Source organism: Salmo salar, unplaced genomic scaffold (genome assembly GCF_905237065.1).
Source record: "Salmo salar unplaced genomic scaffold, Ssal_v3.1, whole genome shotgun sequence".
Lineage (NCBI taxonomy): Eukaryota > Metazoa > Chordata > Actinopteri > Salmoniformes > Salmonidae > Salmo > Salmo salar.
The window spans coordinates 64,507-92,220 of record NW_025549352.1 but is presented as its reverse complement, the minus strand read 5'-3'; the positions used below and the strand labels follow the sequence as shown (position 1 = coordinate 92,220).

Sequence of the window (27,714 nt, the reverse complement as noted above, 5' to 3'; positions counted from 1 at the left end):
CCTTCTGTAGTGTCTCTGGATAAGAGACTCTGCTAAATGACTCCCTACTGTAGTGTCTCTGGATAAGAGACTCTGCTAAATGACTCCCTTCTGTAGTGTCTCTGGATAGAGCCTCTGCTAAATGACTACACTGTAAATGTTCTACAGATCTCATATTACTGTATTTAAAAAAAAAATATGTCTTAAATATTGATGTCACAAATGTATCATTTGTACATTTATTTATAAAGAAGTAGTTATTTGTTACATCTGACTGTGTAAAACCTAGCATTTTGTGTCTCCATCAAGTGATAGATTTAAACAAATACTTGTCTGTCATTGAACATGCCATGATTAGATAGTGAAAAAACACACCAATCTCTTTCAAAAGTTCTTTAAATAATAAAAGCTAATTTACCAACATTTCAGAAAATGTATATATAGTGTTTTGGAATGAAAATGTTCATATGGAAAGCCTTACCATCAGTCTGAACAGTTTTACTGCATGTGAAACTAAAGTCACAACGTGCTGTAATGACAGTAGGACTAAATAAAGGAAGGGAAGTGTTTACTTAATGGAATTGACTATATATTGCCTCCTCATGCATGTGCACACGCATGTACATACACACAGAGTGAACTCTACAGAAAACTAAGGCCTGTTTGACTATGTTAAATGTCTTCACAAGTGCATACAGTAAAGAAAGGCAAATACATTTTCCAAATCTCATTCCACAAAAGTGTGATTCGTAACACACCAAGACAACATAACAAAAACACTTCCCTGGACTTTGTCCTCTGGAAAGCTTTCCTAAACACCAGCCACGGTGAAGCTCTTTATCTTCCCTGGCCTGACACCTGGAGAAGGGCTGATGACAACAATACCAGGTCTTATGTCTTTATTTGGGGTTGGTGCTGCAGGCAGAATCTTCACTAGGGGCCAGAGCAAAACGTGTCACACATAGCTCAAGGGCTTAATTTTAATGCAGGTTTGACTCACCGATGTTCTGTAAACATAGACAGCATGCACTGGTGTGTGTGTGTCTGTGTGTGTCAGATTAGTAGAGAGAGAGTGTGTGTTTCAGGTGATGTGTAGCAATGTGTGTGTGTGTGGGGGGCTCACTCCTTTTCAGATATAATGTCTGTGAAATGTTAAAACCAGGCCAATTTTGCACGTTGCCAAACACATCACTCTTGTTGTTTGACTACAGTAACACAGTAGTAGCCTTGGCCTAAAATTGTCTCTTGTAAATTCATAGCTCATGAAGAATTTCTATCACTATGTTCAGATGACAAATTGCCACACTGGTTGCTTGAGGATATAGGCTATCTTAGAAAATTGGCTCAGCACAGTGTTAGGATTTTGTTTTGTTGCACTCTATGCATTGAATGACGCCGAGCATGTCGCCGCCTAGTGGCGCACACGAACACAGCGCACAACACGACGACCGACACGACTTCACAACCAGAGTGGTAATAGTGTCAAGGCAGAAAGACCGTACCGCTACCCAGCGCCTAAACTCTCGTGTTTGAACCGGATTCTGCTGTCGCCGACCTTTCAATCTGTCCACCGATCTGAAGGCTGTAAGTGCTCTCATCGCTTCTGCATCCACCCCTCCTCTTGTGTAATCTTGTGTGATCTCAAGGCATGGATGTCACGGTGCGCCTTGGCAGAATAAAATATTGTAATCCGAATTGAGTAGTCTACAGTCTGCGACGATTTAGCACTGGTTTACACAATCAACTAACTTGACATTCAAGTTGCAGAGGAAAGTGTAGCCTAGTGCAATTAAGCTGTGAAAAGTGGAAACCGACCTGACCGTAACCGCAACGGATATGTTTTGACTGGTGAGGGTCCGACTTCGGAATGAAGGCGGCGGTACAGACAGGGAGACGGCGGCCCTTCCAGCGGTTCTGCTGCTGTGGAGTTGGGCTTCTCGCGGTCATTTGGCTCGCACAGGTCGCGCACGTGACAGGTGAGTTTTTCCACAAGGAATAATGATGGGTACATTTTGCATAATGTAAATTAACGTATATTATTGCTTGTAAATGTGGGGTGTTTTTTAGCATCACATATTTTTTACTATTCCTTTTAAAGTTGATAACATTTTAGGACATTTTCATATCTTCACAGATTGTATTATAATACCTAAGGGTGGAAATGATCGATCTGTCAGCTCATTCACATTCTTCATTCACTAAATGTACAATTAAATACTGCCATCGGCTAAATATGCAAGATTATTTAATTTCTCGCAAGATAATCATTATGTAACCATATTGATAATAGGCTGTATGGGATGAAAGAGAGAGATTTGGAACCAACAGATTGGATGATCCCCTCCCTGTCCCATCCCCCCAATATTCTGCACCTAGACTGTGCGTCACATTGAATCTTCAGCATAATTTTTTTGTTAACCCTTATTTTACCAGGTAGATTGACTGAGAACACGTTCTCATTTACAGCAATGACCTGGTGAATAATTACAGGGGATGAATGAGCCAGTTGGAAGCTGGGGATGATTAGGTGGCCATGATGGTCAGATTGTGAATTTAGCCAGGACACCAGGGTTAACATCACTACTCTGATGATAAGTGCCATGGGATCTTTAGTGAGCACAGAAGTCAGGACACCAATTTAACATCACATCCAATAAACAACACCCTACACCAGGCGATGTCCCCAATCACCGCTCTGGGATCTTTTTCTTGTCTGTTTGACCAAAGGAAAGAGTGCCTCCTACTGGCCCTCCAACTCTACTTCCAGCAGCATTTGGTCTCCCATCCAGGACTGACCCTGCTTAGCTTCAGAGGCAAGCAGTGGGATGCAGGGTGGTATGCTGCTGGCATCACCCCCCTGCTCCAGCCTGGTATCCTCTCAGAACCTCTCATCTCAGGCAATCACCTGCACAGAACCTCTTAGAGTCTAACCAATTACTCTGAAGGGAACCCAGAGAATACATATCCCTATCAAGCATTGCATTAAGTAACATGAAGACGGATGATTGGAATTGCACCACAGTGAGAAAATAGATAAGCATATAAACTGTGTGTAAAGGGATGAGTGTATGAACTAAAGAGAACATTGATGGCATGCAGTTATTCATATCCTTTGTATGAACAGTGCATGGTCAACATCTAGCTCAACTCTTACACTACGAGGTCCGGAGACTGCTGGTTTTCTGTTCTTCCTGATGATGAATTGCACACACCTGGTGTTCCAGGTCTAATTCAGTCCCTGATTAGAGGGGAACAATGAAAAAATGCAGTGGAACTGGCTTCGAGGTCCAGAGTTGAGTTTGAGGGATCTAGCCTATAGGGGCCCTATTCTCTACAGACCTGGTTCTACTGCTCTAGGTCTCCTGGTTTCCTCTTGGAGGATGGGTTAAAATACTCAGCTATGAAACAACAGATGGTCAGGTAAAATTATTTAATCAAGAGGTGTGTGTGTGTGTGTGTGTGTGTGTGTGTGTGTGTGTGTGTGTGTGTGTGTGTGTGTGTGTGTGTGTGTGTGTGTGTGTGTGTGTGTGTGTGTGTGTGTGTGTGTGTGTGTGTATGTGTGTGTGTGTGTGTGTGTGTGTGTGAGATTGTATGTGTGTGAGATTGTGTGGGCCAGTCCTGTGATTTTCAGGTTGAGAGAGTATGAGTTCATGTAATGATTCATAGATTAAGCTATGACACAAACCTTCTGACAACCAGTGTTCTGATGTTTTTCATATTCTCCTTTATTAGCTGTCATATTCTTCAGTTTTCCCGACTAAACTTTCACTATCTCATAACTACCATCACTGTTGGTTAAGGGCTTTTAAGTAAGCATTTCACGGTAAGGTCTACACATGTTGTATTTGGCGCATGTGACAAATAAAGTTTGATTTGATGCATTTAACCCATATATTAATTAATAGGCCTAATCTTGAGAAAAAATATGAGAAATTATTTAAGGTATCTTTCTAATGGCAAATGGCAAGATGTGTATTACTGTATAAATGTATTCATTTGCCATGTTCACCATACAGCATCATTCTAGTGGCAGGCCTACTAGTTGCTATAGTAGAGCAATTGTTCTTGAAGGCTTTTTCATTGATTGCCAGTTCCAGCTTAGTTCGAGGCTTGACCATGCAGATGCAGGAACTTAATTTGAGCCAGTTTGATAAAACAGGAAAATCATCCTGCAGAACTAGGAAATGTGAACTGTTATGTGGATTATAATGAATTAAGATTTTTTGTAGGGGTTGATACAGTTTTCCTTAGGGCAAATAAAGTCTGCAATTGTAAAGTGGAAATTATAAACTTTTGAAGCCTTTTTAAACCTTGAATACACTACAAGTTTAGATTTCCTACTGTGCAAGAAAATTCTCAACAACAATGCCTACAATGCACCAGACAGCTGATCTTGAGGAGTGAATCCCACATCTTCTATAGAAAGAGACGAGACTCAGGCCAAAGTCTTCGTCTGGGTCTGGGTTGGAGCCCTGTGTTCTGTGATGTGTGGTCGTGGTGTGAGTGTGATAATGGCGGCACCATCTGTGACAGAGGCCCATTTGAATTTCATATTACCCAGGTTCCTCTTGACAGCTCCACATGAAAGCCTCCGCATCCCCACTCTCAGACCTAGTGCAACACGTTGATTGGACTGTAGAGTAAAACAAAGCGGAGAGTGATCATGAAACAGACTGGACACAGAGAGCGATCAAGCAATCTCTTAAACAACCGGAGTAGAGGGTAATGGCCCCCACCTGGCTGGCTGGCTCTGGTCTGGTCTGCTCTACTCTGGTCTGCTCTACTCTGGTCTGCTCTACTCTGGTCTGCTCGGGCTCTGGTCTGGTCTGCTCTGCTCGGGCTCTGGTCTGCTCGGGCTCTGGTTTGCTCGGGCTTGGACTCTGGTCTGCTCTAATCTGCTCTGGTCTGGTCTACTTGGGCTCTGGTCTGCTCGGGCTCTGGTTTCCTCGGGCTTGGACTCTGGTCTGCTCTAATCTGCTCTGGTCTGGTCTACTTGGGCTCTGGTCTGCTCTGCTCGGGCTCTGGTCTGCTTGGGCTCGGGCTCTGGTTTGCTCGGGCTCGGACTCTGGTCTGCTCTAATCTGCTCTGGTCTGGTCTACTCGGGCTCTGGTCTGCACTGGTCTGCTCTGGTCTACTCGGGCTCTGGACATAGATCTCAGTGAGTGGCAGCAGTTATCTCTGTGTTTCAGGTGACAATGACACAGATACAGTACATCAGTGGAGGTCTTCACTGTTGATGCTGTCCTTCCATATATAGTGGTTAATAGCTGAAGTCCAAATAAAGAGATAGGCTATCAACAGAGAGATACAGAACAGGGATTTACTCCGTGAGGAGATTGCAGTGCTGACATGATGAATGGCTTATGAGTGTGCTCATAAAAGATGACATGATCTCCTCTGCTGACTCTCTCCGGTTGCTTCCTCCAGCCTGTATTTTTATTATCTGTCACATCTGCACTAAAACACAAAGCCTTTCAATGTTGTGTCCAATAAGATAGTGTTTTGACTTTGGACTGGTCTTTTGATGAGTCTCAGTGCAATAAAATACTCAAATTACAAATCAGTTGACTAACATTTCAACAGAGCCGGAGTCGTCCGGGTCTCAGCCAGAAGAGGGGGGTGTTCCAGTTCGTTCTAGACGCAGGCTGATGCAGGAGGAGTGGACAGAAGACAACCAGACACTGGACCTTCCTAGACCAGGTGAGTCAGCCTCACAGCCCCAAACCTCTCTCCCACCTCAACCTCCACTGATCCCCATTCTAGACAAAAGTGTATGTTCCCTACCATGTCCTCTGGCACACAGCGTTATATGATTGTCTCCTCAGAGAATAACAGCTGACAGGGACCATTCAAACTGTATAGTATCTCTGTACTCAATAGTCTCCTTAGCATTAGCTGATTATGTACAGATTCCATAGGAGGCCTACAAGTCCTGAAGACACATCGATGCACAAACTGTCTGTTGACTAAATATTTATTTCCCAAACTGTGTGGAACACTTGAGGGGCTCCAGGAGTGTCTAAGCTGTGTAGATGTGACTTAGTGTGTTAATGTGTGTGTGTGTGTGTTTTGGGAAGGCGGTTAGTGAGGGTATGCTGTGTGTATGCTGGTGAACCTTGGCTCTCCCCTGCGGGTTAACTGAAAAGGTAATGTGGGCTGAGGCAGCAGTGCAGTGGTTGTCAGGAATCTGTGCTCTGTAAACTGTGCGTCTCAAACTTGGCTGCCAGACCAGAGGAAAGGTTCTGTATGGAGGGGTTAGAGCGCCATGCCAGACTTGTGCAATGGAAGAATCAAGGAAATATATAAACAGTAAGTAAACACAGTGGAGGACATGGGGTTGAAGACAGATAGGGAGATCTCTGCAGCAGGACAACAGGACTGAGCAATGCACAGTGTAGTGATTTCAGTCTGCGATATGAAAATGTATGAACTGCATTAGATACCACTTTCTCCCTGAGGACACCTGCCACAATCGTTCTAGATTTCCACTTGGCAGAAGAGAACTATTAATGCAATATGTGCACCTGCAACACCAATAAAGCAAGCACTTGATGTGTGGTCTTTCTGTTACAAACAGACCTCCCTCAGTATCTTTGACAAGGACACAACTCCCTTATGGGTCATAGGGTAAATGCAGGTCATAGAACAAGAGGCTGATGGATCTGTGGGCAGGTAGATGACATTAGGTCTTTCAGGGCTGCACTACTCCTAGGTTACAGAGCACAGGGCAGGCTACTCATCTTTATCTTCACATAAATCCCCTATTCTCTGTTTACTCTAACTGCTAATGATTACATAATCCAAACGGCCAGCTCAGACAGACCTCTAGGAATATTATCTTGGGGATAGCGGAAGTGAGGTTTCAGTACCCCCTACCCCTTATCTCCCGCGGTTTCCCCGTCTATTGCTATATCTTACTTTATTTCTCCCTCTCTCAATCGCTCCCTCTCTTTCTCTCTCCATCCCCCCGCTGTGTAACAAGACGGAGATGGCAGCGTCTGCCTTCAGTCGACAACCCTTTGAGGCCAGCGTTGCTAAGCAACTGAATGCTACATTTTGAAACCCAGATAATTCTGTCTTTCAAGCATTCAAAGTGCCGAGGCAGAATGAACAACCAGATCGAGCTAAAAATAAACCGGGGGGAGAAGATAAGCCCATGCATTTTAATAAGGGCTCTATTCAATCCGTATCGTGGAAGTTCAGCGTTACAGCGTGATTGACATATACAGACAATGTTCCCGTATCAGCGGAGACTGCATTCATGGTAAATGCTGCAGATGTCGGCTCAGTCGGAAATGACCTTTACATTTTTATTGTGCTCTCTGCAACATTTCAACGATCCAGATCGAATAAATAACGATGGCACGTGTTTTTTATGCATTCGTTTTTTCGGCAAGCAACAGAGCCAGTCGGTTTGAGGATTCTTTTTCCTCAGAGATATTTTAGTGGTTGCAGGAGAGAACTGAAAAAGAGAATCTGATAGATACTCTAATGATATTTCCTTTCAAAAGACCTTGAGTTTTGTCAGGGGAGTAATTTATTATGGCTGTCAAATAAAGCAAATGGTCACTAATGCAACCATTAAACATGGGAGTAGTTGTGTTTTTTCTGAAGTCTTTGTAAATTGGGGAGAATATCCTTAGCTCCCCGTCCCGTCTCTCTGGAATCCTTGTTCTCTCTGAGTTCACATTGGTTCCTGATGATGACTTAAAGGTCCTAGGTTAAGGGTGGAGATCACTCACCGACAGCTCTGTGTGTGGTTGAACATAAAATGTGGCTCACAGCTACCCGTCTTCATTTCAGATAGGGTATTAGTGGTGGCATTCTAATTGTTTTACTGCAGTAGTGTCCTTTGTTTCCCAGGCCACCAACATAACATTGAGACTTGACGCTTTAAGACGATGGATAGTTGCATGTGATGTGTATGAACAGGTGGAGTAATCTCCTGTGAGGGACTAAAGTTTATTGATTGTTCTCCCACTGTAGGTCTCCGGTGGATTTCTCAAATTATTTCAGCCAGTGTTTTGTCCGATGAAGGAGGGGTTATTGAGGTTTGGTGAGATTTGTGTGGTTGGATTAACTTTGACTATTTTTGCTCTTGTCGGCCTTTCGTGACTATGTCATAAAATCAAAGAAATGTTTTGATTCGGGATAAAAAATGCAAGGTTGTTGTAGTGAGAGCCTCCCAAGTGGTGCAGCGGTCTAAGGCACTGCATCGCAGTGCTTGAGGCATCACTACAGCCCCGGGTTCGATCCCAGGCTGTGTTACAGCCGGCCGTGACCTGTAGACACATGAGGCGGCACACAATTGGCCCAGTGTCATCCGGGTTAGGGGAGGGTTTGGCCGGCTGGGATTTCCCATCGTGCTCTAGCGACTCCTTGTGGCGGGCCAGGCGCCTGCAAGCTGACAACAGTCACCAGTTGTACGGTGTTTCCTCCAACACATTGGTGCGGCTGGCTTCCGGGTTAATTGAGCAATGTGTCAACAAGCAGTGCAGATTGGCCCCTTTGCCTCTCCTGAGTCTGTATGTGAGTTGCAGCGATGGGACAAGACTGTAACTACCAATTGGATACCATGAAAAAGGGGTTAAAAAAAGGTTGTTGTAGTGGTTTCAGTCTATGTAGTGGTGCTGTTTCTGTTGGTGCGTGAGACTACTTTACTCTGTGTTTCACTCAATACCTTAGCTTGACTCCAAGAAAACCCTGCAGCTTTTTCAATCAATAACATCTCTTTCTTTCCTTCCCTCTGCCTGCCATTCGGTCACACTCTTAAGTCCCTTGCGGCAGAGTGACTCAAGTGGAGATCATCTCACAGCTTTAGCGGTTTAATTTAGTTGGGGGTTCACTTTTAATCCGGAATGATATGGCATTAAACACACACTCAAGCATACTTATGGGTTCGCACACACGCAGGAACACACACAGATTACATCACATGTCCATTTTGAACCCTTCTCTAGTTACTTGATTGGATCATCAATGAAATGAAATAAGATCAAGCCCATTCACAGTGTGAATAAAGATAAGATCTAGTGTCTCAGAGAGAGATCTATGCAGGTTTGCATTTATTGTCATTAATCTTGCTCTTGAGGCAGCTCTGCAGAGGGGTCACTAGCTGTCATAGCCACTAAGTCACAAAATCCGATGTAAACCTAACCCTAACCTTAACCACACTGCTAACCCTAATGCCTAACCCTAACTTTAAATTAAGACCAAAAAGCTCATTTTTTGTCTTCATGAATTTCTACGATAATATAGCCAATTTTGCAGAAATCTCTCAGTTCTTCCTCAAGGGTAAGATTAATGACAATAAACATCACCCTGTGAGATCTATAGGAGACCAGGCACACAGAGATGTAACACTAGTAGATGTAATGAGAGGGTGCGTGGTGCAGAGCGGAGCCTGTGATGCCAGAGAAGAAACACGTGAACGCTGCTGCAGCTCCACGCCCCGCCCTCGCCCGCCCCCAGGCTGTATATTTTATGAGAGGTGATTATGTCCTATGTCCAGTATTGGAAGCCAAGCTCAGATATAGTAAATCATCTTACGGCTGGTCTAGTCAATCAGTAGTCCCGTGACAAAAGCCTAGTAAATGGAACAGAGGATGAGCATCCTCACAAATACAATTCCTAGCCAACACTGTCTCGTATGCTTTCGCTCTCTCAGACCTCTCCTGAGGGTTGGCAAGGAAAAATACATATTTTTAGAAATTTCTCTCCAGAGCTGCCTGTCATTTCTCTTTTTTTCATATTTCATAAGCCAATTCCATGGTAAACACACATTCCCCTCCCTCCCCCTTTCTCACCATTCGCGCAGCCGTCATTGGCTTCCCACTGCCGCCCGTCAAGAAACCACAGTCCCCAGGGAGAGGGTCTCCATGGCAACTGCTTTCACCGAAGCAACCCATCAAAACGTTCATCTGAGCCGCGTGTTTCAGCACGGCATTTGCATAGACACGTTCAACTGGGGCCTTGTGTATTGGGGCTAGATGTCCTGGGGACCTGGGGCAGGATCCAGATCTGGCCCGCTTTCCAAAACACAGCTATAGGATAAGGAACACAGAAAATGATAATAATACCACAACTACAGCACAGATGTCCTCACACTGATAAGATGCAGATGTGTACCCACGTTCTTTAGTGAGATGCTGCCTCACTCTTTCTCATGATAATCTGACAGACAGTTGACATGCTAAGCTGGGATGGTTTAGTGAACAGGTCCTGCCCCAGTGCAACAGCTGGCCAGAAAGCAAAATAAGCTCCTTTCCCCACAGTTCTCTGGGAGGTGGAAGTACAAGCCGAGTAGAGGCAGAGAAAGGGACCCTCACCCTCTGAGGCTCAGATTCAGAATGTTGATTACATCATTAGATGTACATTATTTAAAAAAATATATATATATTTCACCATTATTTAATCAGGTGGGCTAGTTGAGAACAAGTTCTCATTTGCAATTGCGACCTGGCCAAGATAAAGCATAGCAATTTGACACGTACAACAATACAGAGTTACACATGGAATAAACAAAACATACAGTCAATAATACAGTAGAAAAAAAAAGTTTATGTACAGTGAGTGCAAATGAGGTAAGATAAGGGAGTTAAGGTAATAAATAGGCCATGGTGGCGAAATAATTACAATATAGCAATTAAACACTGGAAACATTAGATAACCATATGCTGTACACATACACACACAGTATAGAAGGACATTGTATAGAAGCACACTGTCATCCTACAGACCTCTAGACCATATGGTACCCTCTCCTCTCTGCTTCACACTACAGATTCAAGGATCAAAATCGAATAGCCTTGATCACATGAGAGGTGTGCTCTCCTAATCTACAGGGAGAAGCTTCAGAATGGCATGCTGTCATAGACTTACAGCACAGCTGATGGCATGTAGTGGGCATACTGTGTAGTATATGTCATGAAGCCTATGTTTGGTAGTGTGTGTCATACATCATGTGATGTGTAGCATGTATATTATAGGAAGTGTGTTTGGTGTAGAATGAGTTGTGCAGCATGCGTCAGACAGCGTGCATTGTGGGACTGGCTCTATAGGCTTCCCAGGGCTGCCTGCCTCAGAGCAGCAGGTCTATTAATAGGTTTGGGCTCCCCAGTTGTTAAAGTTCATTTTCCCCTACGTCTGAGTACTGATTTAGCTGCAGTGCCCTGTGCTCTCCAGGCTGCAGCCTCCTCTCCTCTGCTCGTCACGCTGGGGGAACCAAGGGGAAGCTTTCACTAACACTCTCACATACACCTGAGGACTGGAGGAGCAGAAACCAGCTGTTCCACACACCTCCTCAGAGCTCTGCTCCTCTGCTCCTCTCTCTCTACACGGCCCAGGGGGCAGCATCTGCTAGCCTGTACAGGTGTCTGGCTGCATGGAGGGAGCAATTCCATAGATCAGTTATAGGCTGCTGTGTGTCAGGCGGATAAGTATGATTTCTTGGAGTCTGAGCGAGATCCTGACGCTTAGCTGCAGCAATTCCTTTCGGACCGTGGAGGAACAAACCCTCAAGGTGCCTCCTTCAGCTATATACTGTCAAAGACTCCAGTTACCCAAGTCATAGACTTTGTTTTTACACTGCTGCTACTCACTGTTTATTATCTATGCATAGTCAATTTACCCCTACGACTAACATGTACCCCCACACATTGACTCGGTACCAGTGTCCCCTGTATATAGCCTCATTATTGTTATTTTATTGTGTTACCTTTTGGATTTTTTACTTTACTTTATTTAGTAAATATTTTCTTAACTATATTTTCTTAAAACTACATTGTTGGTTAAGGGCTTGTAAGTAAGCATTTCACAGTAAAGTCTAAAACTGTTGTATTCAGCACATGTGACAAATACAATTTAATTTGATATAGCATTGTATTCCTTCAGAAAGGATTGGACCTGGAAAGCAATTTGGTGAAATTGTCATCCATTCTTCCAGAAGGCCTGCTGTGCTATTACGGTGCTTGTATCTGTCCTTTACGATAAGAAGGATGATGATATAGGGACAGGAAAGCAATGTTATTACAAACCAATGTGCCAGTTTGATGACTGTTCTGCTTTTGGTCTTGAGCGGCATGACATCCATTTAGTCAGATTAGCGCAAGACTCTGATTTCCTTCCCCCTCTGCTGTTGTTGTTGACTATCCTTTTCCACCTCCATTCTCTCTCTCTCTCTCTCTCTCTCTCGTGTCTGTGTCTAACTGTGTTGTACTGTTATCTCTCTCCCCGAGCCGTCCATGAGTTTCCAGAAGATATCTTCACCAAGGAGGAGCTGAAAGCAGGAGCAGTGCTGTTACATGTGCTGTGTGTGAGTGTCCCATAACACACAACGCAGAAAACACACCTGTTTAACACACCTCACAACAACAACCATGATACCATGATACTTTGCAGCCACACAGTGCAATACCATCTGTTCAGATGCTTCATAATATCATTTATCTGCCAATCACAGTGAAGTACACCTGCCTAAATGAACTGAATAACTTAAACACTTCCTTATCACATCCTGACGGATTGTATCTCTATTTTCATCTCTCGCTGTACCTTTTAGGCTATCTACATGTTCTACGCTCTTGCTATTGTCTGTGATGACTACTTTGTCCCTTCCCTGGAGAAAATATCAGAGGTGAGAAAACCAACAACACCAATTAACGTACAGGATACAGGAAGAAGGAGGCACCATGTGCTGCCTTTTATCACTACATTATTACTACTTTTAGTTGACACATTTAAAATCTAAACTTTGTGCAAGACAGGCTGAAGAGGATTTCTGTTATCATGTATTTCTACAAAGACATAGTGCTTCTTGATCATGTATTATGATTGTGTGAGAATGTTCCCCTTGTCTCTGTCCCTGTCAGAACCTGCAGCTCAGTGAGGATGTGGCTGGGGCAACCTTCATGGCTGCAGGAAGCTCAGCACCAGAGCTCTTCACCTCTCTCATTGGTCAGTTCTTAATCACTCTGTATTTCACCTTATATTTCCTGATATCAGTGGCCAATATTGTGTCAATGAACACTATACATTATGCCCAACACTGACTGATACAAATGGCCCATAACTTTCACCATCTTGCCATGGAGCTTCAATCCATCCAAATGAACATGTTTGTGTATCATGTAATGCTACAAATATCCATATGATGTCAGCAGATGTCAATATGAATAGTCTTTCATTCTACATCAACCTATAGAACACATTGGGATAACCGTCGGTTTCATCCACTAAAATGTAATTGTCACTACAGCCCCTCCCACACCTCTCTTTCCATCTCAGGTGTGTTCATCACTAAAGGAGACGTGGGGGTCGGCACCATCGTGGGATCAGCCGTCTTCAACATCCTGGTCATCATTGGTGTTTGTGGCATCTTTGCGGGCCAGGTAAAGACCTGTCAAAGACTACACACCTTTATGGTCTTAACAGTGTAGCTAGCTATGGCTGAAGAGCTTATGAATACATGGAAACGTATTTTAGAAATTATTCTACACATGCACTGGCTGAGTGAACCTGAGGACTTCACCTTGATTGAGCTGTGTGTTGGTTGTCTGTTAGTGGAATCTCTCTGTGTGGCTCCTCCCCCTCTGCAGACGGTGGTTCTGACATGGTGGTCTCTGTTCAGGGACTCCACCTACTACATCTTCTCTGTGCTGGCTCTCATCCTGGTGAGGCAGACAAGGGAGGGAGGAGGGGAAATTAAGACCACACAATCAAATGCATTTAGAGACCAGTATACAGTAGCTTACTTGTGCTCTACAATTACGGTGCTGTATAATCTGCCTGTACATAGTGAAATGATGGCATGAAATGCAGCTGTGACTATTTTAATGTGTTAACTTTCTCTTTGTAGGTTATATACGATGCAAAAGTTGTCTGGTGAGTTTTATCATGATTAATGCTGCCAAAAGTCTCAATGTTACACGTCAGAATTGTAAAAGTACAGTAAAATAGCAGTTTGCAGGTTTTAGGTGGTAGTTGAACTGTTTACTGGTTTTAAGTGGTAGTTGAACTGTGTATTTCTCTGATTGAGCTGTTTACTGGTTTTAGGTGGTAGTTGAACTGTTATCTAGTTTTAGGTGGTAGTTGAACTGTTATCTAGTTTTAGGTGGTAGTTGAACTGTGTATTTCTCTGATTGAACAGTTTACTGGTTTTAGGTGGTAGTTGAACTGTGTATTTCTCTGACTGAGCTGTTTATTGGTTTTAGGTGGTAGTTGAACTGTTTACTAGTTTTAGGTGGTAGTTGAACTGTTTACTAGTTTTAGGTGGTAGTTGAACTGTTTACTAGTTTTAGGTGGTAGTTGAACTGTTTACTAGTTTTAGGTGGTAGTTGAACTGTTTATTGGTTTTAGGTGGTAGTTGAATTGTGTATTTCTCTGATTGAGCTGTTTACTGGTTTTAGGTGGTAGTTGAACTGTGTATTTCTCTGATTGAGCTGTTTACTGGTTTTAGGTGGTAGTTGAACTGTGTATTTCTCTGATTGAGCTGTTTACTGGTTTTAGGTGGTAGTTGAACTGTGTATTTCTCTGATTGAGCTGTTTACTGGTTTTAGGTGGTAGTTGAACTGTGTATTTCTCTGATTGAACAGTTTACTGGTTTTAGGTGGTAGTTGAACTGTGTATTTCTCTGATTGAACAGTTTACTGGTTTTAGGTGGTAGTTGAACTGTGTATTTCTCTGATTGTAGGTGGGAGGCCGTGCTCCTAATGACCATGTATGGAGTTTACATTGTTATCATGAAGTGAGTATGCTGAAACACCTCTCACAAGAGTCCTCAACCCACAGAGCATGTAACTAGTGTCTGCTTGTGCTGTGTTTCACATATGACAGCTGTTTTGTGGTTTCAGGTTCAACTCCCAGATCAGGGGATGTGTGCAACGTCGGTTTGGGGGCCGGGGTCAGTGCTGCCTTGTCAGTGAGGGACTCAGAGACGAGGAGATGGCAGAGGACGGACTCACCTGTAATACCAACATGGTGCTGCTCAGGAAAGGTCTGTATGGATTGGAGCTCCTTACAGCTCTCACTGTCTGAGTGTTAGAAGCTGTGGCTGTTATTGATTTGTTGTGCTCATTACAAGTCTCACATTATAACCGCATCATAATGCATTATACCTGCCTGTTGGCTTTAGGTAAAGTGTTACCCCTCTTCCCATCCCTCCCTCACCCTGCAGGACAACCCCAGGGTCAGGAGTCTCCTCCAGTGGTGATGGTGGACGAGCTCCTGATCCTCAACCCCCACCAGCTGTCCTTCTCCGAGGCCGGCCTGCGCATAATGATCAGCCCCCACTTCTCCCCTCGCACCAGGCTCACCATGGCAGGCCGTGTGCTCATCAGTGAGGTACTGGACTCAGACTGGAGGAACATCAACAAGGGGCTACATAAGCCACTATGGAGAACTAATGTGCACTCTCACTCGCTCTCACACTCTCTCTCTCTTTCCCACACAGAGACAGAGGTTGATCAGGAGTCCCAACAGCCAGCTGGACGGGGATGCCAGCCCAACGGCAGGGGGCACCCCTCTGAAAGGGTTGGGCTCTGGAGGTCTGGAGAATGGGGGCAGTGTGGAGAAGCAGACCCCTGACGAGGCCAGGGTAGGAGACGCAGGGGGGGAGAAGCCAGGAGCGGAGGGCTGTCACACTGAGGAAGAGGAGGAGGATGATGATGGGCCATTCAGGCCTCTGCATTGGCCAGGTGATATAACAAAATCTGAAAATACTCTGGATACATTCAGTAACATTATAAAATGTGGGGTAGTTGCAACATAAGACAAAACCAATTACAAGGGTTTGAAGTATCTCTAAGTGGCCACTCGCCTCTCCAAAGTGTGCACAGTTCCAACGCAATTTCAATGCACTTTTATGACTATAAGGTGCTTTTTTTTAGCTCTCCTAGCTGTGCCGTTGAGAAACTAGAACAAGCACACTTGTAGTAGTTGAATTTGGAACACAACCCTGCATCCCCACCAAAACACAATTACGGTTGTTCACAATACTGTTCAGAAAAACCACGGGTATGACGCCATGTAATCTTGTAACTCTACATCAAACATAGTGATCATAAACGTTGACACGGTATATGACATGAGTTTTAGGATTTGAAAATGTGAAGTACACATTTGGACTCACAGGTGTTTGGATTGCTTTTCTGCCATCAAAGCGGTATTTATTGTAATCCTCAATGCCTCATCTTTCAAAATACATTGCGTCATCTTAATATACAGCATTTCCCTCACTCAGACAACAAAACATTTGTAAAAGTTGCCCAATTAGCGGGAGGGATGGGAGCAACTTCTTGTCGTGCGCGGTGCTCAAGTTCAGAACAGCTGTCAGTCAAAACCCATTCAGAGCTGTGAAGCGCAGAACCAGACCTCTGACGTCATGTATAACAAGTTACTGTACAGCCACTGCTTTCCAATTTTAGGGCTTATTAGTGCCCAAATATGCCATTTTCAACCCGTATATGGGTACGGGTGTAAAGGGCTGCAGACAATTTCCCTGACATTCGCTGAAATTGCATTAGAGGAAAACAAAGTGGGTGTCAGCTCTGGTATGTTCTGGTCTGTGACCGACAGTATATTGTTGTTCATGTGTGTATGGCAGGGGGATGCTGTGCGCGGGTCAAGTGGCTGATCTCGTGGCCCCTGGGCCTGCTGCTGTACTGCACTGTGCCTAACTGTGTGTACCCACGCTGGCACCGCTGGTTCATGGTCACCTTCGTGGCCTCCACCCTGTGGATAGCCATCTTCTCCTACCTCATGGTGTGGATGGTAAGGACCCACAGCAGAGCCGTAAGGCCATATTGGAACTTCTCCTTGAAGTTTTCCAGGAGTTGTAGGATAATATTGAGAGGGTGAGTGTGTGTGGTGTCTCTGTCTCTGATCTAGCTGTGTGTGCCCACCAGGTCACAATCATCAGCTACACACTAGACATCCCAGACTACATCATGGGCATCACCTTCCTGGCAGCGGGCACCAGCGTGCCAGACTGCATGGCCAGCCTCATTGTAGCTCGGCAAGGTACCCGTCAACCTCTCTTTTCAACTTCCTCTCATCTTCAGACTCCTGACCAGCCTCTTGACGTCCTGGTGGTGTAGTGTAGACTGCTTTAGTTTGACTTTACTCCCTCTCTCCTCAGGTATGGGGGATATGGCGTTGTCTAACTCCTTTAGTTTGACTTTACTCCCTCTCTCCTCAGGTATGGGGGACATGGCGGTGTCTAACTCCTTTAGTTTGACTTTACTCCCTCTCTCCTCAGGTATGGGGGATATGGCGGTGTCTAACTCCTTTAGTTTGACTTTACTCTCCCTCTCTCCTCAGGTATGGGGGATATGGCGGTGTCTAACTCCTTTAGTTTGACTTTACTCTCCCTCTCTCCTCAGGTATGGGGGACATGGCGGTGTCTAACTCCTTTAGTTTGACTTTACTCCCTCTCTGCTCAGGTATGGGGGACATGGCGGTGTCTAACTCCTTTAGTTTGACTTTACTCTCCCTCTCTCCTCAGGTATGGGGGACATGGCGGTGTCTAACTCCTTTAGTTTGACTTTACTCCCTCTCTCCTCAGGTATGGGGGACATGGCGGTGTCTAACTCCTTTAGTTTGACTTTACTCCCTCTCTCCTCAGGTATGGGGGATATTGCGGTGTCTAACTCCTTTAGTTTGACTTTACTCCCTCTCTCCTCAGGTATGGGGGATATGGCGGTGTCTAACTCCTTTAGTTTAACTTTACTCCCTCTCTCCTCAGGTAAGGGGGGACATGGCGGTGTCTAACTCCTTTAGTTTGACTTTACTCTCCCTCTCTCCTCAGGTATGGCGGACATGGCGGTGTCTAACTCCTTTAGTTTGACTTTACTCCCTCTCTCCTCAGGTATGGGTATGGGGGATATGGCTGTGTCTAACTCCTTTAGTTTGACTTTACTCCCTCTCTCCTCAGGTATGGGGGACATGGCGGTGTCTAACTCCTTTAGTTTGACTTTACTCCCTCTCTCCTCAGGTATGGGGGACATGGCGGTGTCTAACTCCTTTAGTTTGACTTTACTCCCTCTCTCCTCAGGTATGGGGAACACGGCGGTGTCTAACTCCTTTAGTTTGACTTTACTCTCCCTCTCTCCTCAGGTATGGGGGACACGGCGGTGTCTAACTCCTTTAATTTGACTTTACTCCCTCTCTCCTCAGGTATGGGGGACATGGCGGTTTCTAACTCCTTTAGTTTGACTTTACTCCCTCTCTCCTCAGGTATGGGGGATATGGCGGTGTCTAACTCCATTAGTTTGACTTTACTCCCTCTCTCCACAGGTATGGGGGATATGGCGGTGTCTAACTCCTTTAGTTTGACTTTACTCTCCCTCTCTCCTCAGGTATGGGGGATATGGCGATGTCTAACTCCTTTAGTTTGACTTTACTCCCTCTCTCCTCAGGTATGGGGGATATGGCGGTGTCTAACTCCTTTAGTTTGACTTTACTCCCTCTCTCCTCAGGTATGGGTGACATGGCGGTGTCTAACTCCTTTAGTTTGACTTTACTCTCCCTCTCTCCTCAGGTATGGGGGACATGGCGGTGTCTAACTCCTCTAGTGTGACTTTACTCCCTCTCTCCTCAGGTATGGGGGACATGGCGGTGTCTAACTCCTTTAGTTTGACTTTACTCCCTCTCTCCTCAGGTATGGGGGACATGGCGGTGTCTAACTCCTTTAGTTTGACTTTACTCCCTCTCTCCTCAGGTATGGGGGATATGGCGGTGTCTAACTCCTTTAGTTTGACTTTACTCCCTCTCTCCTCAGGTATGGGGGATATGGCGGTGTCTAACTCCTTTAGTTTGACTTTACTCCCTCTCTCCTCAGGTATGGGGGACATGGCGGTGTCTAACTCCTTTAGTTTGACTTTACTCCCTCTCTCCTCAGGTATGGGGGACATGGCGGTGTCTAACTCCTTTAGTTTGACTTTACTCTCCCTCTCTCCTCAGGTATGGGGGATATGGCGGTGTCTAACTCCTTTAGTTTGACTTTACTCCCTCTCTCCTCAGGTATGGGGGACATGGCGGTGTCTAACTCCTTTAGTTTGACTTTACTCTCCCTCTCTCCTCAGGTATGGGGGACATGGCGGTGTCTAACTCCTTTAGTTTGACTTTACTCCCTCTCTCCTCAGGTATGGGTATGGGGGATATGGCTGTGTCTAACTCCTTTAATTTGACTTTACTCCCTCTCTCCTCAGGTATGGGGGACATGGCGGTGTCTAACTCCTTTAGTTTGACTTTACTCCCTCTCTCCTCAGGTATGGGGGACATGGCGGTGTCTAACTCCTTTAGTTTGACTTTACTCTCCCTCTCTCTTCAGGTATGGGGGATATGGCGGTGTCTAACTCCTTTAGTTTGACTTTACTCCCTCTCTCCTCAGGTATGGGGGACATGGCGGTGTCTAACTCCCTTTAGTTTGACTTACTCCCTCTCTCCTCAGGTATGGGGGACATGGCGGTGTCTAACTCCTTTAGTTTGACTTTACTCTCCCTCTCTCCTCAGGTATGGGGGACATGGCGGTGTCTAACTCCTTTAGTGTGACTTTATTCCCTCTCTCCTCAGGTATGGGGGACATGGCGGTGTCTAACTCCTTTAGTTTGACTTTACTCCCTCTCTCCTCAGGTATGGGGGACATGGCGGTGTCTAACTCCTTTAGTTTGACTTTACTCTCCCTCTCTCCTCAGGTATGGGGGACATGGCGGTGTCTAACTCCTTTAGTTTGACTTTACTCTCCCTCTCTCCTCAGGTATGGGGGATATGGCGGTGTCTAACTCCTTTAGTTTGACTTTACTCTCCCTCTCTCCTCAGGTATGGGGAACACGGCGGTGTCTAACTCCTTTAGTTTGACTTTACTCTCCCTCTCTCCTCAGGTATGGGGGACATGGCGGTGTCTAACTCCTTTAGTTTGACTTTACTCCCTCTCTCCTCAGGTATGGGGGACATGGCGGTGTCTAACTCCTTTAGTTTGACTTTACTCCCTCTCTCCTCAGGTATGGGGGATATGGCGGTGTCTAACTCCATTAGTTTGACTTTACTCCCTCTCTCCTCAGGTATGGGGGATATGGCGGTGTCTAACTCCTTTAGTTTGACTTTACTCCCTCTCTCCTCAGGTATGGGGGACATGGCGGTGTCTAACTCCTTTAGTTTGACTGTTCTCCCTCTCTCCTCAGGTATGGGGGACATGGCGGTGTCTAACTCCTTTAGTTTGACTTTACTCCCTCTCTCCTCAGGTATGGGGAACACGGCGGTGTCTAACTCCTTTAGTTTGACTTTACTCCCTCTCTTCTCAGGTATGGGGGATATGGCGGTGTCTAACTCCATTAGTTTGACTTTACTCCCTCTCTCCTCAGGTATGGGGAACACGGCGGTGTCTAACTCCTTTAGTTTGACTTTACTCCCTCTCTCCTCAGGTATGGGGGATATGGCGGTGTCTAACTCCTTTAGTTTGACTTTACTCCCTCTCTCCTCAGGTATGGGGGACATGGCGGTGTCTAACTCCTTTAGTTTGACTTTACTCTCCCTCTCTCCTCAGGTATGGGGGATATGGCGGTGTCTAACTCCTTTAGTTTGACTTTACTCCCTCTCTCCTCAGGTATGGGGGACATGGCGGTGTCTAACTCCTTTAGTTTGACTTTACTCCCTCTCTCCTCAGGTATGGGGGACATGGCGGTGTCTAACTCCTTTAGTTTGACTTTACTCTCCCTCTCTCCTCAGGTATGGGTATGGGGGATATGGCTGTGTCTAACTCCTTTAATTTGACTTTACTCCCTCTCTCCTCAGGTATGGGGGACATGGCGGTGTCTAACTCCTTTAGTTTGACTTTACTCCCCTCTCTCCTCAGGTATGGGGGACATGGCGGTGTCTAACTCCTTTAGTTTGACTTTACTCTCCCTCTCTCCTCAGGTATGGGGGATATGGCGGTGTCTAACTCCTTTAGTTTGACTTTACTCCCTCTCTCCTCAGGTATGGGGGACATGGCGGTGTCTAACTCCTTTAGTTTGACTTTACTCTCCCTCTCTCCTCAGGTATGGGGAACACGGCGGTGTCTAACTCCTTTAGTTTGACTTTACTCTCCCTCTCTCCTCAGGTATGGGGGACATGGCGGTGTCTAACTCCTTTAGTTTGACTTTACTCCCTCTCTCCTCAGGTATGGGGGACATGGCGGTGTCTAACTCCTTTAGTTTGACTTTACTCCCTCTCTCCTCAGGTATGGGGGATATGGCGGTGTCTAACTCCATTAGTTTGACTTTACTCCCTCTCTCCTCAGGTATGGGGGATATGGCGGTGTCTAACTCCTTTAGTTTGACTTTACTCTCCCTCTCTCCTCAGGTATGGGGGATATGGCGATGTCTAACTCCTTTAGTTTGACTTTACTCCCTCTCTCCTCAGGTATGGGGGATATGGCGGTGTCTAACTCCTTTAGTTTGACTTTACTCCCTCTCTCCTCAGGTATGGGGGATATGGCGGTGTCTAACTCCTTTAGTTTGACTTTACTCTCCCTCTCTCCTCAGGTATGGGGGACATGGCGGTGTCTAACTCCTTTAGTTTGACTTTACTCCCTCTCTCCTCAGGTATGGGGGACATGGCGGTGTCTAACTCCTTTAGTTTGACTTTACTCCTTTTCTCCTCAGGCATGGGGGACATGGCGGTGTCTAACTCCATTGGCAGTAATATCTTTGACATCCTGTTGGGGCTGGGTTTCCCCTGGGCTCTGCGCACTCTGGTGGTGGACAACGGATCATTGGTGGGTTCATTAAAACTCTCTCTCTATGGACATTTAACAATCATCGACATCAGACCCCTCTCATCCTCCTCTTCCTCACAGGTCTACATCAATAACAAGGGCCTGGTGTATTCTGTCGTCCTGCTGCTGGCCTCTGTCTTCCTCACAGTAAGTGTGTGTGCATGCGTTTGTGCCACCATCAGTTACTGTTTCACTAGACATCTGGTTCTGAGCATCATTTAACCACATACCAGGCCATGCCACACACGTATCACACTTCTATTGGTGTTTCACTTTTTACAAGTCTTTTCTTACACACCACAAACACAGTACGATCATAGTTTTACTGGTATTTAAGGTTTTTACAAGATATTTGTTATGGACCACAAGCAGGATGGCGGCAGACAAGACAGAGTATAGTACAGTCTTTCTGGAGCCAGTTGTGGTTCCGGTCTTATGATACTGATGGTTTGTACCATTGTGGCTACCACAGCTCCAACTAGTTGTCGGGGATTAAAGTTGTTGACAACTGTAGCATTTTAGCTAATCTAACTATAACCCTTTTCCTTACCTATACCTCCATCTCCTAACCTGCCACATTAGTTCTCCTAACCTGCCACATTAGTTCTCCTAACCTGCCACATTAGTTCTCCTAACCTGCCACATTAGTTCTCCTAACCTGCCACGTTTGTTCTCCTAACCTCCCAAGTTAGTTCTCCTAACCTGTCACATTAGTTATCCTAACCTGCCACATTAGTTCTCCTAACCTGCCACGTTTGTTCTCCTAACCTCCCAAGTTAGTTCTCCTAACCTGTCACATTAGTTATCCTAACCTGCCACGTTTGTTCTCCTAACCTGCCACGTTAGTTCTAACCTGCCATGTTAGTTATCCTAACCTGCCACGTTTGTTCTCCTAACCTCCCAAGTTAGTTCTCCTAACCTGTCACATTAGTTATCCTAACCTGCCACGTTTGTTCTCCTAACCTGCCATTTAAACAAACCATCAGTATCACCATACCGGTGCTAGACAAGTTCATTGTGTGGCTCCATCTATTACGCAATCACCCAGTCATAGCCAAGCTATTCCTTTCTTTACCTCATGCAACTTTTCTTTCCCATTTCCATTAAACCCCTCTCCATCTGCCCATCCCCTGTTCTCTCTTCAAATCCCCCTCTTCCCTTCTTACCTCCCAGGTCATGAGTGTCCATCTGAACCACTGGAAGCTGGACCGCCGTCTGGGCCTGGGGCTGATATTACTCTATGCCGTCTTCCTGCTCTGCTCCATCTTCTTTGGGCAGATGTGAGGCTGACGCTGGGGTCGAAGGTCAACCCTGATTTGCCTTCCTGTCAGCTGCCACGTCTTGAAGTCCTCTGTCTCCCTGAGATACTCTGTCCTAAAGCCAAAAAAAACAGCCTCAGCTACATCGTGCTACAGTTAACATGTGATGTACCACAAACAGGATATCCTTGGGTGACATTGTACACAAATACACGTTTTACTATCCTTGTGGGGACCTAAAACCCTTGCCCTAACCCTAAATAGCCTTTGTCCACAAGGGAGAATTTTCCTTGTTTTACTATCCTTGTGAGGACTTCCGGATAGTCTCACACACACACACACACACACACACACACACACACACACACACACACACACACACACACACACACACACACACACACACACACACACACACACACACACACACACACACACACACGTTGTGTTCTTCTATCCTTGTGGGGACCTAAAATGCATTTCCATTCAAAACACTACTTTCCCTAACTCCTAACCATAAACCACTAACCCCTTACCCTAATTCTAACCTTAATGGTAACCCTAAACCTAAATCCTAAACTTAAAATAACCTTTGTCCTCGTGGGGACGTGGGAAATGTCCCCACGAGGGACAACTTTCCTTGTTTCACTTGTGGTGACTCTTGGGGATTTTAAGGTCCCCTCAAGGATAGAAGAACCTACTCACATACACACACACGCGCACACACACGCACACACACACACACACAGCAGTCTTTTCTATAGCACAAACCTTTTTCTTCCGAAGTTTGTTGTTTTCATACTTAGCAACACCTAATGTTCAGCAGTGACCAATGGAAAAATAATACAGTAGACTAATCCTCGTTTCTTGACCTTACGTTTGGAACGCCCAGTGTTTGTTTTCAATGTATGCCCTAGCTGACATTACCTTGTTGTGTGGTGATACAGTGTGTACATTTGTGCAAATGTGTAGCAGTGCTGGGGTACAGTGGAGCATAGAACTGTCAGTAAGGTACTATGAACGAAGCAATAAGAAAAATGAACGCTGTTAATGTGTCATAGACTTATAATAGAAGAAGTATTCGTAAGAGATGCAGATTATGTGACTAGAATTTGTAAAGTGACTGACCGAGTTCCTCCAAAGAGGATTCATTAATAATTTTTGCCTCACTGCTTTTGAACATGTACTGTTACAAACTAAGTAAATAATAGGCTAACGTGAAATCTACGATTTTAGCATTTTTAGAAGTGTTATTACTATTGACGACATGTTTCTATGAGTGTCACAACCTTTGATATCATGCGTACGGGTCTGTGGTAATAGTTCACTACGTTTAGGGACGATCATTGTTTGTATTACTGTACAATGATTATTAGGTCTACAAGACCATACTTTTTACTGTTTCTAAATGTTTACTAAATATTTTACATAGTTTTACAAAACATTTATGTCAGACAGACTAGATTTGTGGTGTTTTTGATATAAGCACTAAATAACATATTCTTCCCATGATATTTGTGAGAATATCATATACTGTAACTGAAAAATGAAGTATATTTTTGTCACTTTGGAAAGTGATACTAAATAAGACTGACACTTCAGATCAGCACAGTCCACCTATATCTGATGAAAGGAGAATAAGGTTATATTGAATTGTATCACTTTCTAAGCCACTATTCTATTTAAGCCAGCTAAGATCCTTTTTAGCACTGAACCGCCTTGATTTAGAATCTTTATTTATTATTTCCAAGAGATTTTATATATTTCTTTTGTCAAGTGCTTGTGATTACAATACTTAATGGTTTGCTCTGCAAAATAGTATATTCTCAAAAACGTATAGGTATTTATTTACAGGGTAGATATGATTTCCTGAAATCATTTAGATTTCAGATCAGATCAAATGACTCAAACTTTTTGCCAAATGAAAGGACTGCAGAATACATTCTTTATGTGATCGAACTATTGCACTGAACGAAAACATAAATGCAACATGCAACAATTTCAAAGAATGTACTGAGTTACAGTTTATATAAGGAAATGGAAATAAATTCATTAGGCCCTAATCAATGGATTTCACATGACTGGGCAGGGGCACAGCCATGTGTGGGCCTGGGGGGCATAGGCCCAACCACTTGGCAGTCTGGCCCACCGACTGGGCAGCCAGGCCCAGCCAATCAGTATATGCTTTTCCCCACAAAAGGGATTTATTACAGACAGGAGTACTCCTCAGTTTCATCAGTTGTCTTGGTGGCTGGTCTCAGACGATCCTACAGGTGAAGAAGCCGGATGTGGAGATCCTGGGCTGGCGGGGTTACACGTGCTCTGCGGTTGTGAGGCCGGTTGGATGTACTGCCAAATTCTCTAAAGGGACGATAGAGGTGGCTTATGGTAGAGAAATTAACATTCAATTCTCTGGCAACAGCTCTGGTGGACATTCCTGCAGTCAGCATGCCAATTGCACGCTCCCTCAAAACTTGAGACATCTGTGGCATTGTGTTGTGTGACAAAACTGCACATTTTACAGTGGCCTTTTATTGTCGCCAGCACAAGGTGCACATGTCTAATGATCGTGCTGTTTAATCAGCTTCTTGATATGCCACACCTGTTAGGTGGATGGATTATCTTCGCAAAGCAGAAATGCTCACTAATAGGGATGTCATGAAATTTGTTTACAAAATTTGAGAGAAATACGCTTTTTGTGTGTATGGAACATTTCTGAGATCTTTTATTTTAGCTCATGAAACATGAGACCAACACTTAACATGTTGCGTTTATATTTTTGTTCGGTATAGTTCTGCTCTTTGATTTCAGCCACTCAACATTTTTTACATTTCAAATTAAGGAGTAGAGGAGTAGAGACTGTTGAGTTGTACAGGCTGGTTGCTGGTGCTGCTAAGTATCCCAGGTTTAGTCACCTGTCGTATGTCCAGTGTAGTCCTTTATTAAGTACCTACTGAGATAGGAAGACCACCAAGGAGTCCCCACTACCAACCAACCAGTCATAAATCCTGCCTCTGTTAGCAGTTCAGGTCAGAGCACCAAATAAAACCCTGATTTAGTTCTCACATGGAAGATCTGTGTTTGTAGTGTGTTGTTCCTCAGTGTTTTATTCTGTTAGGTTGGAGCCGCCAGATATTCCAGCACTGAGATTCGTTACTTTAGACATGATCTCTGATCATTGAGAACTTTTGTATGTTGTTGAGTGCAATAAATAAAATCTGTGCAATAACAATCCATGTCTCTCTCCTTAAGTCCTTAAGTTACTGTACATACAACTGTTAAGCTCTGAGAAGTGATGGGTGGGGCCCACTGGGCACAGACTGCAATTCAATGTCTATTCCACGTTGGTTCGACATAATTTCATTGAAATGACGTGGAAAGAACGTTGATTCAACCAGGGTGTGCCCAGTGGGAAGACAACAGGGGAAACAGTCCCAGTGTCTAGCTCTACCTTTCACTGATTCCAGACCTGTCGTTTACTCATTAACCCCTGAGGAGCTGCAGTAAGCTGTTACTAGCCTGTTAGTCTCTCAAAGCAAATACATCCTTCTGATAAGAGTCCAGAGGGAGCCATGCAGACAGAAACCCATCTCTGCTTACCATATGCTGCACACACTGCCATCCACTCATATACAGTACATGCACACATGCTGCAAGTACGTACGCACACACATGTTTCCCATTGCAGTCCTAATGATGAACAAACATATTGGGGACTGAAACCCCCATTTCCTTATCATCATTTGGATCCACAGATGAGAGGCTGGTAAATTGAAAATAACAAGGTAATTAAGTTTTCCCAGTTATAACAACAGATCATTTTCACAACATATCCAGTGTGATATGGCATCATCCAATATGATACATTGTTCCTGGTGCTGTCAGGCACCAAACACAGCAGATGAAAGGGTTGTAAAAGTCATTTCATCCTTGTCATTGGACCAGCCCTAGTTGGGGATGTTAAATATAACAGCCAATCCATTCCCACTGCCAGCACTCTGAGCTCACAACAATATACAACTGTATGAATATTGTGTTGCAAATCACACGGCAGAAAACAAGTACAGAAAAAATATTAATTGAAAGATGATCTAGGGTTCAGATTTGAAATTCTGAAATACAGACATGCAAACTGGTGGAAAGACTGTGTGTGTGTGTGTGTGTGTGTGTGTGTGTGTGTGTGTGTGTGTGTGTGTGTGTGTGTGTGTGTGTGTGTGTGTGTGTGTGTGTGTGTGTGTGTGTGTGTGTGTGTGTGTGTGTGTGTGTGTGTGTGTGTGTTGTGTGCATGCGTGTGAATTAGTGAGAACAGAACTATGTAGACCTACAGTTTAACCCAACTATATTAAATATAATAATATATTCTAGATATCGTGCTCTTATTTATCATCATGTGTATGAGCCCAATCAAGATTTCCAGGGTGATTACTTTGCCATGCACTTTAATAAACGCTTTATTGACATCTGTAAACATTGAGAAGTGTTTATCTAAATGTGCTCATTTACTGGAGTACAGGAAGTAAGTTGAAGGAAATTATTTGTGAGGTAGTAGCTGGATGTCAGCTGCTTGAGTTTGCATAGTAGCCTGCCTAACACATTATGTAGGCTACACATGTTGTGGCAGGAACCTCTCGATACATCTGTTTCTTCTGTACTCTTCATGTTTTATCTTCTAACACACCATGCCTCACCTTATCTTCTAAGAACACACCATGCCTCACCTTATCT

At 44.6% G+C, this 27,714-nt stretch overlaps 1 protein-coding gene across 1 annotated transcript; it reads left to right on the top strand.

Annotated features, from left to right (window-relative positions):
- Positions 1 to 836: 836 nt before the first annotated feature.
- Positions 837 to 24,146, top strand: LOC106563450 (sodium/potassium/calcium exchanger 3). The gene is made up of 17 exons (XM_014129043.2): positions 837 to 1,955; positions 5,563 to 5,679; positions 12,216 to 12,292; positions 12,539 to 12,613; positions 12,849 to 12,933; positions 13,264 to 13,367; positions 13,575 to 13,649; positions 13,835 to 13,860; positions 14,669 to 14,722; positions 14,829 to 14,971; positions 15,152 to 15,318; positions 15,428 to 15,671; positions 16,580 to 16,746; positions 16,881 to 16,995; positions 21,618 to 21,730; positions 21,812 to 21,877; positions 22,904 to 24,146. Exons 1-17 carry the CDS (start codon positions 1,847 to 1,849, stop codon positions 23,012 to 23,014), a joined length of 1,848 nt encoding a protein of 615 aa, XP_013984518.2. The 5' UTR covers positions 837 to 1,846; the 3' UTR covers positions 23,015 to 24,146.
- The last annotated feature ends 3,568 nt before the right edge of the window (positions 24,147 to 27,714 follow it).

Excerpts from the sequence above, each read along its gene's own strand:
- LOC106563450 (XM_014129043.2), top strand. The coding sequence starts at position 1,847 with ATGAAGGCGGCGGTACAGACAGGGAGACGGCGGCCCTTCCAGCGGTTC. Across the intron at positions 13,861-14,668 it reads TACGATGCAAAAGTTGTCTG|GTGGGAGGCCGTGCTCCTAA; the intron begins GTGAGTTTTATC and ends CTCTGATTGTAG. Across the intron at positions 14,972-15,151 it reads CATGGTGCTGCTCAGGAAAG|GACAACCCCAGGGTCAGGAG; the intron begins GTCTGTATGGAT and ends CTCACCCTGCAG.